Here is a 15,711-nt window from a genome sequence, read left to right on the forward strand (position 1 = left end):
GTTAGTTTTTGCAATATTTGAACATGTTTAGCAGATTTCAACAACTATACCATGTATTATTCTTTTGAAGGTAATCAATTTTTCTTTTATATTTCTCTATTATAAAATCACACACACACACACATATATATATATATATATAGTTTTGTTTCAATAATTTATAGGATGTAAATCTTATGATTCCTTAATATTTTTTGGCCTTTTGGAAGTTTTAACATCTGACTTTTTGAGTTATATTTTTGTAATATCCAAAACTATCTGGAAAATTTCAATAATTATAACCATGAATTATTATTTTGAGTGTAACAAATTTTTCTCTTATATTTCTCTGTTGTGTAGTCACACACACATATATTTTTATAATTTTTAAGCTCTTAATCTTTTGATTCTTTTCAATAGTTATAAGTTTATAGTCATGAACTATTCTTTAATATTTTTCGTAAGTCATTGCACGTTCAAACAATGACTTCTTTATCAAATTGTAACACAAATTTAAGTTATACAAGAGCAATTCATGCAATAATATAGTTTCTTAATCAATTTAAAATTTTATAAAATCAATTTAGTTTACCACATAAATAGGTAGGTTCCCGTGCATAGCACGGGTTGGCGACTAGTTAACAACTATTTGAAAGACAAAAATTAAACATTCATAATATCACAATCTAGAAACAGGAACATTAGATAGTCGAATACTTCGATTACAAGTGCATTCAGTGATAAAAAATAATAATAATAATTGTGCTGATACAACGCAGTAGTAAGTTCGAATACACCATAAAGAGAATCACAACTTACATCTACAATGCCATTCCAAATCGAGTATCTGCATGCCTAACAAAAATTGAAATATTGTCGTTAGATACCAAAAGCCAAAACAAGGGTACTAATCTACGCAACTTGGCTAATTGATACAATAATGGCATTTTATATAAAAGCATCACTTACCTAGTTTGGATCATTACTGCTTGTTGAAGCCCCACGGGAAAGCGGACATCTTCTACGGTTATGCCCATGTTGATGACACAGTCCACAGCTCTGCTTTTGTTGAATCTCCCTTAAGTCAGAACCTGGCCTCCGACTTCCTGGTTCTCGCCGGACCCCATCCATCTCATTTCGTATCCTAGACTTCATAAGTCGACCTTTGGCCCGCAACAGGTCTGGGTCAGGCACCCACTTTGGACCATCCACATCCCTCCACAATGACTCTAACTTTGGCACCATAAATGCATGTGAGTAGGTATGAATGGCGTTCTCCAAACTATAACATGGGTCAATATATGTAGTCGCATCTTGCCCCAAGTGCTGAAGAGCTGTAATTGCATGTGAACAAGGGATCTTTCGATTTTGCCACTTTCCACAACGACATGTTCTGTCCATTAGGTTTACTTCATGACTATGGTGTCCCCCTCCAGAGCTATGGATGTTGTATGTGGTAATTACTTGATATATACCATTCAGATTATTATACGCATGTACTTGGTGTGTTGTAGATTTTTGTAGGTTTTGTCCAAAGATTTTTAAGGCGTATTTACTCCACATCTTGCCCTTTGAGAGATCATGAGTAATTTCTTTGTGTCGATCATGGAAATACGCGACAAGTTTGCTCCAAGTGAATTCAACCATTGCAGTAATGGGTAGACCACGGGCACCTTTGAGTACTCCATTGAAGGACTTCGAGACATTGGTTGTCATAGCCCCATAACGGTATACACCATCATGTAGCTGGGTCCACATGTCTAGATCCTCTTTCATTAGATATGTGTATGGCATGATGGATGAGTCAGGTTCACTTTCCTGCTGCTCGGTTCTCAGTTTCTTCCTAAGGGTCTCAATCTCGGCTTCCTTGATAGCTTGCATGTACAACTCAAATTTAGCTTCCTGAGTAGCATACCCCACTTTCAAGGCCAATAATTTTAAAGTGGCGTCTTGAAAATGTGTGTTGAAATTGCTAGCAACATGTCGAAGGCAATATCTGTGAAATACTAGTACTCGTCCATCATCATCTCTAGGCCAATTTGCAATTGCGTTTTGAATACCCTTATGTCGGTCAGAAATTACGCAGATGTCCTTATTTGCTATCACATCCCTCAGTGAAATCCTAAAGCATTCTAAAAACCATCATCAACTAGGCCCTGACTCTTTGTCCACAACGGCAAAGGCGAGAGGCAAAACCTTGTTGTTGGCATCGGTGGCCATTGCAATCAACAACACCCTTCGATATTTACCATACAAATGGGTCTCATTAATACTGATCACTGGCTTACAATGACTGAATCCTTCAATGCATGGAGCAAAAGCCCAAAATACATAGCGCAATATTGAATCACCGAACTCGTCCCTAGGTATGGTGTGATACTAGTACCAGGTGCCAGTTTCTTGATCGAAGTATGCCAACGACAACTTTCTCAACCTTTGGTAAGACTCTTCCCAATTCCCGAATATCTTTGCAATAGCCTTTTGTTTCGCATCCCATATCTTATAGTAAGAAAACTTATGTCCATAGTACTTCGCTTTAATGAAGTCTCTGAGGTGATCAATTGTGGCCGTGTGATTTTATTGCAATGTTGGCACAAATTCTGATGCAAGAAAATTACAATCCATCATTCTACCATCAAGGGCCGTGCCAAGGGGCATACAACTATGAGGACCCCCATAAGATGTGACCATCCATAGTCCGAGTTTAGGCTTCACGACTGGCCCAACGTACCACTTGCATGACTCATCCACGCATTTCATAGACAGTCTATTTTTAGTCGACCTACTAGTCATACAGTTTCTGTTATGCTTTGCGGCATAAATTGTTAGTGCATGTTTCATCGCCTCTTTATTCGCAAAAATCAACCCTGTACTAAAAGGCATGTCCTCTTTCCAAGAAGAAGCAAATGCTTGCTGAACAACTTCAGGATCAACCATATTTTGCCAAGTATTTGTAGAAGATGATGAGGTAGGAGGTTCATAAACAGGGGGAGTATTTGTAACATGCTGAACTCTAACAGTAGCGTCCACATCATCTTCATCACATTCAACCATATCATCAACATGAGGATTGGGAGTAATTTCATGGTCATCAACACCCCTGTCAAAGTTGTCTCGCTCAATCCTTTCTTCATACTCATCTCTATCATCAAGATCTTCACCATTAATGGCAGCATGATCAACATAGTCTTCATCTTCAACTACTGGAAGTGTAGAGGATTCACCTCGACGTGTACAAAATTGATCTTCATATCTATTGCAAAGTTCGCTCTCAATTGTTTTGGTGTCTCTTGAAAAGGGGATGTATAGCCTCCCAATGTGGTGCATTGATCATCTAGGACTGCAAACTGTAGAGATGTAGTTGTTTGTACAATTTCCTCTACACCGACTTCTGCACGCGGCTCCAAAGTGACGTACAACTCAAAATCTGCTACTTGTTCCCATTTCTGCATCTTGCTAAACATGATCTTCACATATTTGTCTTCTATTATCACCATATATTTGTAATTAATGCATTGATTGAGGACTTCATGTGGAGAACAGAAAGTAATATGTATGTCATGCAAAGCAGGGTTCACTTGCAGTTCTTCCATAATTTTTACTTTCAAATCATTCAGGGTCTTTAGCTAACTGCGTATCATCATATAGTAGCACTGGATACCCGGACCTTGAAATGGGAATCCGTCATAAGGGTTGGCATTGCTAAGAGGTCCACCGTAGTATATATTTATATGGATCATTGTCAACCTATAGATCATCAAGTGCAATTGTGTTAGTGACAAATTTATAACTCTCAATCAACATCAATCACAAAACTTTGCGTATGAAATGCCAACAATACCAACCTCAACCAAATTTGCATATACTCACCTCAGGTCACATACAAAAACAGTCATTACCAATTTCATATTCTTTTAAAATTCCAAATTATTCTAGGGGCATGACTTTCAAAACCCATTCAAATAAGTTACAAGGAACAAAAATATTATACCAACCAGTTATCCATTGAAATCTCTGTTACAAATCTTAAACGAATATATCTTGAAATAATTTATGCTAAAAAGACTACAAATACTATTTTAAGTATCAAACTCATAATCCATTTCATACCCATGATAAAGACCTAAAAGTACTAAATATTCCTAACAATTAATCACAATATTTAGTACTAAATAATCCCAATAATTAATCACAATTTTATTTTCTATTTTTAAAAACCTAGCAAATAATTTAATCACAATATTTACACTAACAAAAAATAAACAAATATTCCCAATATGTTGTAATAACATAATTAATCACAATATTAATTTTTTTTTAGAACTTAGAAAATGATTTAATCACAAGATACACTTACCAAAAAAAATTTTTTTTTCTCAATATATTGTAATAACATTAATCACAATATTTAGTACTAAATATTCCCAATAATTCCTCATAATATTAATTTTTAAAAAAAAAACTAGTAAATAATCACAATATACTAACAAATAAACTAATCACAATATACCAACAAATAAATTAATCACAATATTTACACTAAAAAAAAAAAAAACAAAAATTTTCCTAATATGTTCTAATTTTTTCTTAAAAAAAAAAAAAAAAAAAAACCTAGCAAATAACCACAATATTAACTAACAAAAAATATTCCCAATATTGTAAAAACATTACCTGTGAGAGAGTGTTGTGTTAAGATTATTGTGTGAGAGTTGAGGAAAGTTGTGAGTGAGAGTGAAGAGAAAGTTGTGAGTGAGAGTGAAGAGGGGTGTGAGCTGTAGAGAGGGTATGAGAGCTGAGCTGAAGAGATTGAGTGAGACGGAAAAGGGGCAAAAAAGGTCCCAGCTGGGACCCACATGCGACATGTGGAGGGGTGGTGGCCATTAATAGAAAATCGACTCCAGTAGAGTCGATTTCCTTTAGTAGAAATCGAGTCTAATTTACTCGGTTTACATCCACGTGTTGCAATGTTGTGGTGGAATCACACAGGAAATCGAGTCCACTAGACTCGATTTCTATAAGCACAACTCGACTGGACTCGATTTTCATAAGTGGAACTCGAGTCTAGTAGACTCGATTTCCATACCCGTACACGTGGACAGTCCACGTCAGCTACTGGCGCAACAAGAAAAGCGGTTGTTAGATAGCAAAATCGACCCTAATGTGCTCGAATTGTTAGATAGCAAAATTGTTTTAAAGGTTTGCTAACTAACAAAATAGTTTGATTTTTATGGTTATTTCTGAAAAAAAATGCCTTGGCTAACTAATAAAATAATTTGGCTTTTATAGTTATTTAAAAAAAAAATCCAATGTGCAAAGGTTTCAACTTTAAAACTTAAAAAAAAAGCGGATTTTTTTTATAAAATAACTATAAAACCCAAACTATGTTATTAGTTAGGCAAGTTTTGAAACAAATTTGGTTTCTAACAAATCGAGTCCAGAGGACTCGATTTTGGGGAGCTGAGCTGGACAAGCTGTGCACGTAGGCCTAGAAATCGAATTCATTGGACTCGATTTTTGTACATGGAAATCGAGTCTGCTGGACTGGATTTTTATTCGTAGAAATCGAGTCTACTGGACTCGGTTTTTGTTCAAACACAGACACCATGCATGAAACTTAACCCCTGTTTTACTCTCCACAAAACAGAGCATACCGCTTAACCCCTGTTTTACTCTCCACAAAATAGAGCATACCGAATCACAAGCATCAGAATATTATCTATTGTAATCACTGTTAAAACTATTCAAATAGCTAGGAAGTCCCTCTAGTTTGGTGTAAAGTTTCATGTCATGTTCAGATAGCAAACAAAAGTCTAACATCATCACTGTACTTTGAAAGCTTTGTGTACTATAATATTTTCCAAAGTAATGTTTAGTCTTAGAGCTTTGTAACTGATTTTGTCTTTCTTGAAACTTTTGAGGATAAACTTTCTGTAGTTATGATTTTGTTCAAGTTTTGATGAATAGTGAATGAATAGTTACCATGTCAATTTTTTCTTCAAAAGAGCTGGCAGCTACTGGTGAGAAAGAGTGGTATTTCTACTGCCCATGGGACAGGAAATACAGGAATAGTGCATGACCAAACCGAGTGACTGGAGCTGGGTTCTGGAAGGCCACTGGGACTGACCGGCCTATGGCACAAAGAGGTTTGCTCTGTTTTATGGAGAGCAAACAGGGGTTAAGTTATTTCATGGTGTTTGAACAAAAACCGAGTCCAGCAGACTCGATTTCCATGAACAAAAACCGAGTCCAGAAAACTTGATTTCTATGAACAAAAACCGAGTCCAGCAGACTCGATTTCCATTTACAAAAACTGAGTCCAATGAACTCGATTTCCAGGCCTACGTGCACAGCTTGTCCAGCTCAGCTCCCCAAAATCGAGTCCTTTGGACTCGATTTGTTAGAAACCAAATTTGTTTCAAAACTTGCCTAACTAATAACATAGTTTGGGTTTTATAGTTATTTTATAAAAAAAATCCAAAAAAAGCTTCCAGAAAAGAGAAACCTGCAGTTGATTCCCTCTTTAGCATTACCTTTTCCTTTTTGTTTGATCGTTTCTCTTTCTCTGCAACAAAACCAAAACACAAACACATACACAGAGATAGATGGGCGTTATAGGAGGAGTGATATTGGACAAGTCAGTAGTGTTAGCATCTAACTCTCCTCAACATGAAAACCCATCCTTGCAACCCGGTGCTGACTCTCTCCTCCGCATGCTCCGCCATTCCAAAATCCCTACGATATTTCTCTCTTTCTCTCTCTCTTCTTCAACTTCATTGTTCTTTGCCCAATATATTATTACAACCCCCTTCTGGGTTTTCTTTGATTTGAGGTGTACAGACTTTTTTATGGTCAATTACTCAATCTTTATGTATTAAAATGAAAGTTCAAATATGTGTATAAACACCCTTGAACGTTTAGACCCCCAATATATAAATTAACCAATTCAAGTTTTATATCAAACAACTAGTATGCGGAAAATGAACATAAGCTATAATATAGAATTGGATAAACTATCTAAGCCAAATTAAAATCACAACCCACCACAGATAATAAAAGGCAAAGATAAAAGGGAAGGAAGATGCAAACACAAAGACAACACACGATGTGTTATCGAAGAGGAAATCGAAGCTCCCGGCGTAAAACCTCTCCGCCACCCTCCAAGCGGTAAACAATCCACTAGAAGATGTAGTTGGGATACATGGACAACAATAGACCCTCCAAGCCTAATCTACCCAGTGCACCTAAGCCCTCCAAGCTTCTTGCTCCAACGAGCGCCGAACCTTTTTCTTTTCTAACTTCCCGGATTCCGCTACTAGACCATAACATCAACCAATGTAGATTGGTTCTTTCCTAACTGCTTCCCAGCAAACCAAACAGCCCTCTCACAGTGATGAATATGGTGAGAACAAGGTTTTGGTAAAATGTCTCTCAAGGATTTGACAATGGAGAGGAAGAGAGTTGAGGAATTTGAAGAGACTCTAATGTATAGATTGTTGGTGAATCAATCTTGTTTTTCTTTAGGGTTTCTCTCTCAAAATTCTCTCTGGAAGCTCTCATACATTTGTGGGTATAAGGGGTATTTATACTGGAGTGAGAGAGGAATATGAAACGTCAGGTTTTACAAAACAGGGGTGGCTCGTGGCTTGGTCTCGTGACTTGACTAAGTCACGAGATCCAGTCGCGAGATAACCATATGCCCAGTTGTCATGTTTTTCCTGTAGTACTCCAGCTAGCATGACTGTTCACCTTCTGGCACGCTTGGCACGTGTGCTGCGTTTGGCGGCTTGAAGCCGCGAGTCTCTGTTTTCTTGCACACTCTTGAGCAATTAACACTCTATCTCACTCACTACTCTTACATCAAACCCACCTAAATACAGGGTTACTAAATGCTGAAATACAAGCAAATTTGGCACGGAATAAAGCCAAAAAATGGTTGATTAAATTCAACCTTACATATAACTACAAATTGTGTTTTGTGTATCTTTTATTTTGTCAATCAAATGGTTCTGATTATCCTCATGAATTAATTATAAGTGTTTTATTGCTTGCATGCTTACAATAACAACCACCACCACCACCCAGACTTAGTTCCAAAATTTGGGGTTGGCCATGGATCCTTTGTAGTTGATCCATTCATAATAAAGTGTCTAAATTTTCTGCTGGCTTTCAATCTCTCTCATTTTCTTGAATATTATACTCTTTTGATAAATTTGTTTAAATTCTATTGATGAGTTTTTTTTTTTTTTTTTTTTTTTCCTTTGATTTCGTATTAATAAAAATTTAGTATAAACATATTTTTATTCTTAAAAGAAAAATAGTAGATCAATAAAGGGGAAAGTCTAAATCTTTTCATGTGTTTTTCCTGCCATTAATGCAACTTAAACTGTGTTCTTTTCCTCATAAGAGTTTGTTTTGAATCCTTGACTTAGAGAGGATAACATAGAAAATTTACTCTCTAAGAAATGGATGTCTTATATGCCATGCATTTCTAAAAGTTTTAAGTCCTATTGACCAACATGCTTCGCCTTATTTTTGTAGGGGATTTCTTATGACTTGGGGCTCTCAGATGATAAGGTAGTTTTTCTTGTGCTACTCATATAACATCGAACTTTTTTTCCTGATAGATATAAATATATCAATATAATGTAAATTTATTGTCATTCTCATTTATTTGAGATCCATAACACACTCAAAAGTGAGTTTCTAATCTTATCATTGTTCAAAAAATTTTTAAAATTTTTATTTTGAATCACATGTTGAACTCTGTTCCCAATTTCATAAGTATCGTTATTTATTCGGTTACAAATTTTATTCCATTTTGTTAGCGTTAAGTATTAAGATGCTAATTACTTGTAATGTCCTTTTACTGGTTCAGGACACTACTGAAATTCGGACAGAATTTCTTTAATCCTGATCGAAAAGCTGTTAATGTATTTGTATTTTCTTCTTATAGGTGAGTCTTCTTAAAAGGCTGGCAACGCTTTACTCGTTTGATTGTTTTATCTTGAATACATCTTCTGTAGATGATGCTAAAAATGAGATTATGCTAGCTTGGGGTGACACTGGAGACTGACTGGAGGCAGTATTTTGTACATAGTTTCTGACAAGAAGAAGGAATTCTTTCCTAAACTAAGCAATTGCGGTTGGCTGATGGTTGTTCTCAGTGAGTACCACAAAACCTATTTTTCCCCAATGATGAAAGCCTCAGAGTTTTGTTTGGCTTGGGATATATAAGAGTATAAGACTGGATTTTCTGGAAAGTATTATCTTTTTATACTACTTTAGGTGTCTCAAACTGAATATTGAGCTCAGCTCTCTTTGGAATGTGTCTAGAGCTTTGTCTAACATAAAAGAATACAACCATCTAGTAAATTCCGATTACCTTGGTGTGAGATCTTTGGGATCTTATTTAGAAAAAAATATGCAATTTAGGAGAAGTTTTTGGTTTTATGATGGATGCATAAATTGGGTTAGAGACTGCAGTGGCCTTGATAGCTACAAATGACAATGGTACAGGAGTGTCCTATTCCGGAAATCAGTTATCTTGATGGGATGACAGTGACCTATAAATTTTTTAACTTCTTTGGACCTTGTAATATGTTTTTCTTGTGTCTACCAGAAAGAAAACTGCAAACATCTAATTGGCTTGATGTTCTATTGCAGGATCTCTTGGGCAAGAATCAGCAGATGGTGCGCACTTCCCTCTTCTGTGTTCATACTGCATAGGGTGCTATTTTTAGGCATAATTATATTTTGAGCCTAGTCATTTTCTGTCTTTCATATTCATCTTGCTATGTATATGTGCTTTTTACTTGGTCAGAATTTGATAGTCTCTCTTGACTGCATAACCAATTAAAGTTAAACTCGTTGCTTAGTCTATTTGGTCATTTGCTTACAGTTCTGAAGGTGGCAGTGCATGTGAAAACTCAAGCATGATTTTTATGAACAAGCTAGAAGAGTTGCCTTCAACCATATGCCACATAAATAGAAAGGTTTCAAAAGTAACTTTGCCCCTTTATCACTGTTCCAATTATGGAAGATCTTATTTGTTTATTTATTAATTTTTATTTTTAATGTTTAAAAATAACTTGTAGAAACAGATAAGTCAGATTTTTTAAGAATAGGTGTTTATATCATTGTTCTTGAAGGGTGTAGGTTTTTGTTATTATAAATGTCTTGGGGCCTTAGCTTTATATTATTGTCCAAAGATACTTCTTGTAGGGAGAGATGGGCGATAAGTCTAAGTTTTATTTAGTAGATTGGGTAAAAAATGTTCATCAATAAAGGAGGGAGGTTTGGGGGTCCATAAATTGAGTACTTTTAGTTTTAATAAAGCCTTATAGGACCATGGAGGTGGTCAGTGGTGAGCTTGGGAGAGAGTATTAGAGCAGGGCAAAACTCCTTTCCAATCATCTGAATTTTCTTGCTGGGGATGGTTCTCATGTTCATTTTGGTATCACCTATGGTGTAGAGATTCTCCTTTTAAAAAGACCTCTTTCCAGATCTGTTTGTTGAGATTGGCAGTGGGTAAGGAAGCTTCAATGGCTTCTTATTGGTCAATGAAGATTACAGAAGTATTCGGTGTTGGAATCCTCAGTTTTCTTAGTTGTTCTAGGACTGGGAACTAGAGTCTATGGACAATCTCTTTAATTTGTTGTATTCTATTTTTTGTCTAGTCAAGAATAGGTACAGTTAGTACAGAGATTGATTTAATATGGAAATTTTAAAATTCATTCGAATTATGATACTCTAAGAGGGTCTATCTATGTGCAATTTCTGTGGAGACGCATATGGGTGTTAAGGTGCCTTGGGTAAAGTTGCTTACCTTGGGTAAAATTTAGACTTTGGACAATCTTCAGAAATGAAGTATTATGCTTGTTAGTTGGTGTTGTATGTGCAAGAATAGTGGGGAGTCAATTGAACATCTTTTACTCCATTATTCTTGGCATGAGATATTTGATATTTTGTATTTGCATTATTAGGAGTAATTTGTGTTTTACCAAAAACTGTGCAACAGATTTTGGAATGCTGGCAAGGAAGATGCATCATTGTAACGGATGTGAGATACAAAAGCAATTCTACTTATCAAAAAAAAAGAAACAAAAGAAATTCTTTTCTTTTGATAGGGAATAAGAATATTATTAAACAAACTTTAACACTAACGAAAGCAAATACAAGGTGTTCATGATGGTGAACACAAGGAAATGCAACAAACAAACAAACAACATCAAACAACAAGAAAAAACTTAAAGTGCACAACTAAGAGAAGAAATAAATTTCAAGATAGTAGCACAATCCGAGAAGCCCCAACACTTAGACTAATCAAATAAGGTCTTCTGGCATAGAGCTTGTAATTGAACCAAAGATTTCTCAGTATTCTCAAAAGAGAGCCAGTTTCTTTCCGTCCAAACAATCCACATCAAACAGCCAGGAACCATACATGTAAACCCATAGAGCTTGGCATGACTCATTGGATCCCAAAAATCTGATACATGTAAACCCATAGTGAGTGAGCTACAGGACAATGGAGGAGGAGATGATCCACAGTTTCCTCATTACGATGGCACATACAACACTAATTCACCAAAATGCGCCCCTAAGCATAAGATTATCCAATGTAAGGATCTGCCCATGAACCGCTATCCAAACAAAAAATGCCACCCTCTTAGGAATCTTAACTTTCCAAACGAAAATTGGAGGCAGATGCACCCCGAATGTTATTGTAATAGGACCGAGTATGAAACTTGTCATTCCCATTGAGACACCAATGAGAAGTGTCACTCCCAACACCCCTAGGGATCCGAGATTGAATGAACTTAAGGAAAGAGAAGGCAGCCTCTAACTCCCTTTCATGAAAATCCCTGTAAAATCTCACATTCCAAAATCTATCATTTCCACCCTCCCGGTAGCATAATACATCAGAAATGCAAGCATCCCTGTCATTAGAACACATATACAACTGAGGATAGAGCATTTTAAGTGTGTTCTCTCCAACCCACTTATCATGCCAAAAAAGGATACGAGTGTCATCACCTACCACTAGGGCCACATGTTTGGAGAAACTCTCCCATCCATCATGAATACCACACTACAGACCACATCCGTGGGCCCTTCTACATGCTTTAGTAGTCCACCCCCCTTGACCCTCTCCATATTTAGTTGCAATAACCCTCCTCCAAAGGTGAGTGCCTTCTCTTCCAAACCTCCATAACCATTTCCCTAACAGGGCTTTATTAAAGTGCACTAACTTCCTGATCCCCAAACCACCCAGTTCTAATGGTAAACACACCTTCTCCCAAGCCATCAAAGGATACTTGAATCACTGCTATGTGTAATGTTACGGTGGCCACTTTGGAAAAAAAGAATTAAGAACTTTTAATAGTGTCAGGCACCCTAATCATGTTATTGAACAATTTTTTTAAAAACCCTGTATGATTGGATGACTAATCTAGGTAGTGTCCCTTCATCCTCTTTTCTAGACCTTATAGATCTTCTGAATCTTAGATCGTAATTTTTTTAGGAGTATTTCATTGCACACATTGTATTCAAACATTCTCCTCTCTTGAATATAATTGTTTTACTTTAAAAAAAAATAACTTCAGAATTTGATTGCTACAAGTATCATTCACGTATGACTACCTTTTTTTATTAATAAGTACACCTGTGGGTACCTTCTTTTGTTACACACATTCATCACACTTTTTGTTTATTTATATGTTTTGCATTGCAAGCAGGCAATTGGTAACAGTGTCGTGATTGTTGGATATGTTATGAAACCTTCTCGTGAAGAAGATTTTGCTAAGGTGAGCCCTATATGAATAAATGTAGGTATTTTTAGTGGGGAAAAAAGACAAGAAATAAAACTTTGTGAGTTTTTTTCCCCTCATATGATACCATATACATGCACGAAGTTAACACAAAATTGCAAATGTCCCTAATCAAGGTGTCATGTTAAGGTGATATTGTAAACAAACAGAATTTGGTATGTGGTATTGTATGCTTCAAAGCGGTTATGACTCCAGTCCATTGTTTTTTTTTTTCCTTGAAAGAAATGTATTGGATAAAGTAGTTTTAAGAAATATGATATATCGGAATGTATTATCATCTGATCACATGGCTTTGGCCCAAGGGATCTTGTTTGATTCGATTTAATGAATGTTACTGGCACTTTGGGCGGTCGTATATGCAGTTATGCACCCGATAAATTTTAGTTTTCTAGTTGTACTATTTGGATTCATGCAATTAGAAACTTATAAGTTGTCCTGGTTTTTGCAGAGGGGTGCATTTCCTTTGTATCCTACTCAGAATGGGTTGATATTCATGCCCCTCGCCTTTGAGCTTCCTTTATCACCTCAATTACAAGAGGTTGACATAGTTCTCCATAAAGCAACTGATGAAATTATATCCATTGAATTGAAGAGCAGTACAAACTTCTCTAATAGAATAGTTTGCACCTGCGGCATGCGGGACGTACAAAGGTGACTTTTCAGGTCCATAAAACTATATGTTTCACGATCTGGTATGAACTGGGTAACCAAAGAAAAAATGAACATGCCAATGCCAGTTTTTGTGTTTTTATGTTTAGCCTCACATGAAGCTCTATCATTTTTTTTTTTTGATGGAATTGTTTTGTGATTATGCCAACATGAATCTTGTCAAGCTTTGGTCTTGGCCAAAGTCAAATGTTCGCCTTGTTAATGAACCCAATAAAAATACAAGGCAAAAATGCAAAACTGACCTTTTAACTTTCACATTTTTTCATTTCAGTCCTCTAACTTTCAGTTTTGTTAATTCAGTCCTCTAACTTTCAATTTTTGTCAATGCAGGATTCCGTTACAACTCAGTTAGTGGCTACCGTTAAAACTCCTAAAACGATGCCGTTTTGCCTTTTTTTTTTTTTGGAATTAAAAAAAATAAGAAAAATTAAAAAAAATAAAAAAAAAAAAAAAAAAAAAAAAAAAAAAGAAAGAGAAACTTCCCCTGACCAGAAAGAAATCAAAACCAAAGTGCAAAAAACATTAATATCAAGAAACTAAGGCAAACTCTAAAAGTTCAAATAGTGTATAAAACACCCTTGAACGTTTAGACCCCCAATTACAAAATAATCAATTCAAGCTTAATGACAAACAACTAGTGTGCGGAAAATGAACACAAGCTATAAACAGAATTGGTAAACAATCTAAGCCAATTAAAATCACATCCACAACAGAAAATAAAAGGCAAAGATTAGGGGAAGGAAGAAGCAAACACAAGGACAACACAACGATGTGTTATCGAAGAGGAAACCAAAGCCCTCGGCATAAAACCTCTTCGTCGCCCTCTAAGCGGTAAGTAATCTACTAAAAAATGTAGTTGGGATACATGAACAGCAATAGTCCCTCCAAGTCTAATCTACCCAGTGTACCTAAGCCCTCCAAGTTTCTTGCTTCAACGAGGTTGCGCCGAACCTATTTCTTTTCTAGCTTCCCGGATTCCACTACTTGACCATAGCATCAACTAATGTAAATTGGTTCATTCCTAATTGCTTCCCAGAACACCAAACAGCCCTCTCACAGTAATGGATATGGTGAGAAAAGGTTTTGGTAAAAGGCCTCTCAAGGATTTAACAATGGAGAGAAAGAGAGTTGAGGAATTTGAAGAGTCTCTTATGTGAAGATTGTGGATGAATCAATCTTGTTTTACTCTAGGGTTTCTCTCTCAAAATTATCTTTGGAAGCTCTCTTTCTTTCTTGGGTATAAGGGGTATTTATACTGGGGTGAGAATGGAATGTGAAGAGTCAGGTTTTTCAAAACAGAGCTGGCTCGCAGCTTGGCCCCGTGGCTTGACTGAGTCACGAGATCCAGCCGCGAGATAACAGAACGACTAGTTGTCCTATGTAGTGCTCCAACTAGCATGACACTTCAACTTCTGGCATGTCTGGCACATGTGCATCTTCTGGCGGCTTGAAGCCGCGAGTAACCCACGAGACCCAGTCGCGAGTCTCTGTTTTTCTTGCACAATCTTGAGCATTTCAACACACTATCTCAATCATGACCCTTACAACAATCCCACCTAAATACAGGATTACTAATTGTTGAAATACAAGCACATTTGGCATGGAATAAAGCCAACAAGATGGTTGATTAAATTCAACCTTACAATCTCCCCCTTTGGCTATTCCGTGACAAAACCCTAAAACAGACTCTAGACTTAATATGTGAGTTGGGAACAGTTGAGCACAACTCACTTACACCTAACTCTAGAAACTGTGAAGCTCTTGAATCATATGAACATGAATCTCCTGAAACACAACAATACACCATGATCATTGTATGCAGAAAAGCATGAAATGCATATGAAGCAGGCAAGATGTGATCAAGCAAATATGGAGTTAAGAAACAGACCATGGCTTGATCAAACAAGCAATCATTACAAGGTAGTGACCACAATGCTCATTCACACTTGGAATGAATACTTGAACATATAAACTAACAAGAACAATGCAAGTTACTTGTATGCCCAACACTTAACCAATGCATAATACACTAAGTATATACATCTAGGAACAATCCTACAAGGGTACAAAAGTGACAGTACTTAACAATAAAATGCATGACATTTAGTTAGAAGTACTGATTTAACAAAGTATAAAGGCTGCATAAAGCATGGTACAGACCATAAAGCCTACAGATAAAGAAAACAAACCCTAAAAACTTACAAAAGCAACATGGGTACAAACCACATTATATACT

The 15,711-nt window shown here is 36.3% G+C and overlaps 1 protein-coding gene across 2 annotated transcripts in view; it reads left to right on the forward strand.

Annotated features, from left to right (window-relative positions):
- The first annotated feature begins 8,506 nt into the window (after positions 1 to 8,506).
- LOC126701850 (inositol 1,3,4-trisphosphate 5/6-kinase 4-like) overlaps positions 8,507 to 15,711 on the forward strand; it is a 94,407-nt gene continuing 87,202 nt past the window's right edge. The window contains exon 1 of one of the 2 annotated variants that reach the window (XM_050400264.1): positions 8,507 to 8,553. Coding sequence is in view for 1 of the 2 variants with exons in the window: in XM_050400271.1 (XP_050256228.1) it covers positions 9,130 to 9,142 (13 nt within the window). In the remaining variant the exon portion in view is untranslated. Of the gene's footprint in view, positions 8,554 to 9,114; positions 9,143 to 15,711 lie in introns of those variants that run through there. The other variant, XM_050400271.1, reaches the window with a different exon arrangement.

The sequence above is a fragment of the Quercus robur genome, chromosome 10 (genome assembly GCF_932294415.1).
Source record: "Quercus robur chromosome 10, dhQueRobu3.1, whole genome shotgun sequence".
NCBI classification, from domain to species: Eukaryota; Viridiplantae; Streptophyta; class Magnoliopsida; order Fagales; family Fagaceae; genus Quercus; species Quercus robur.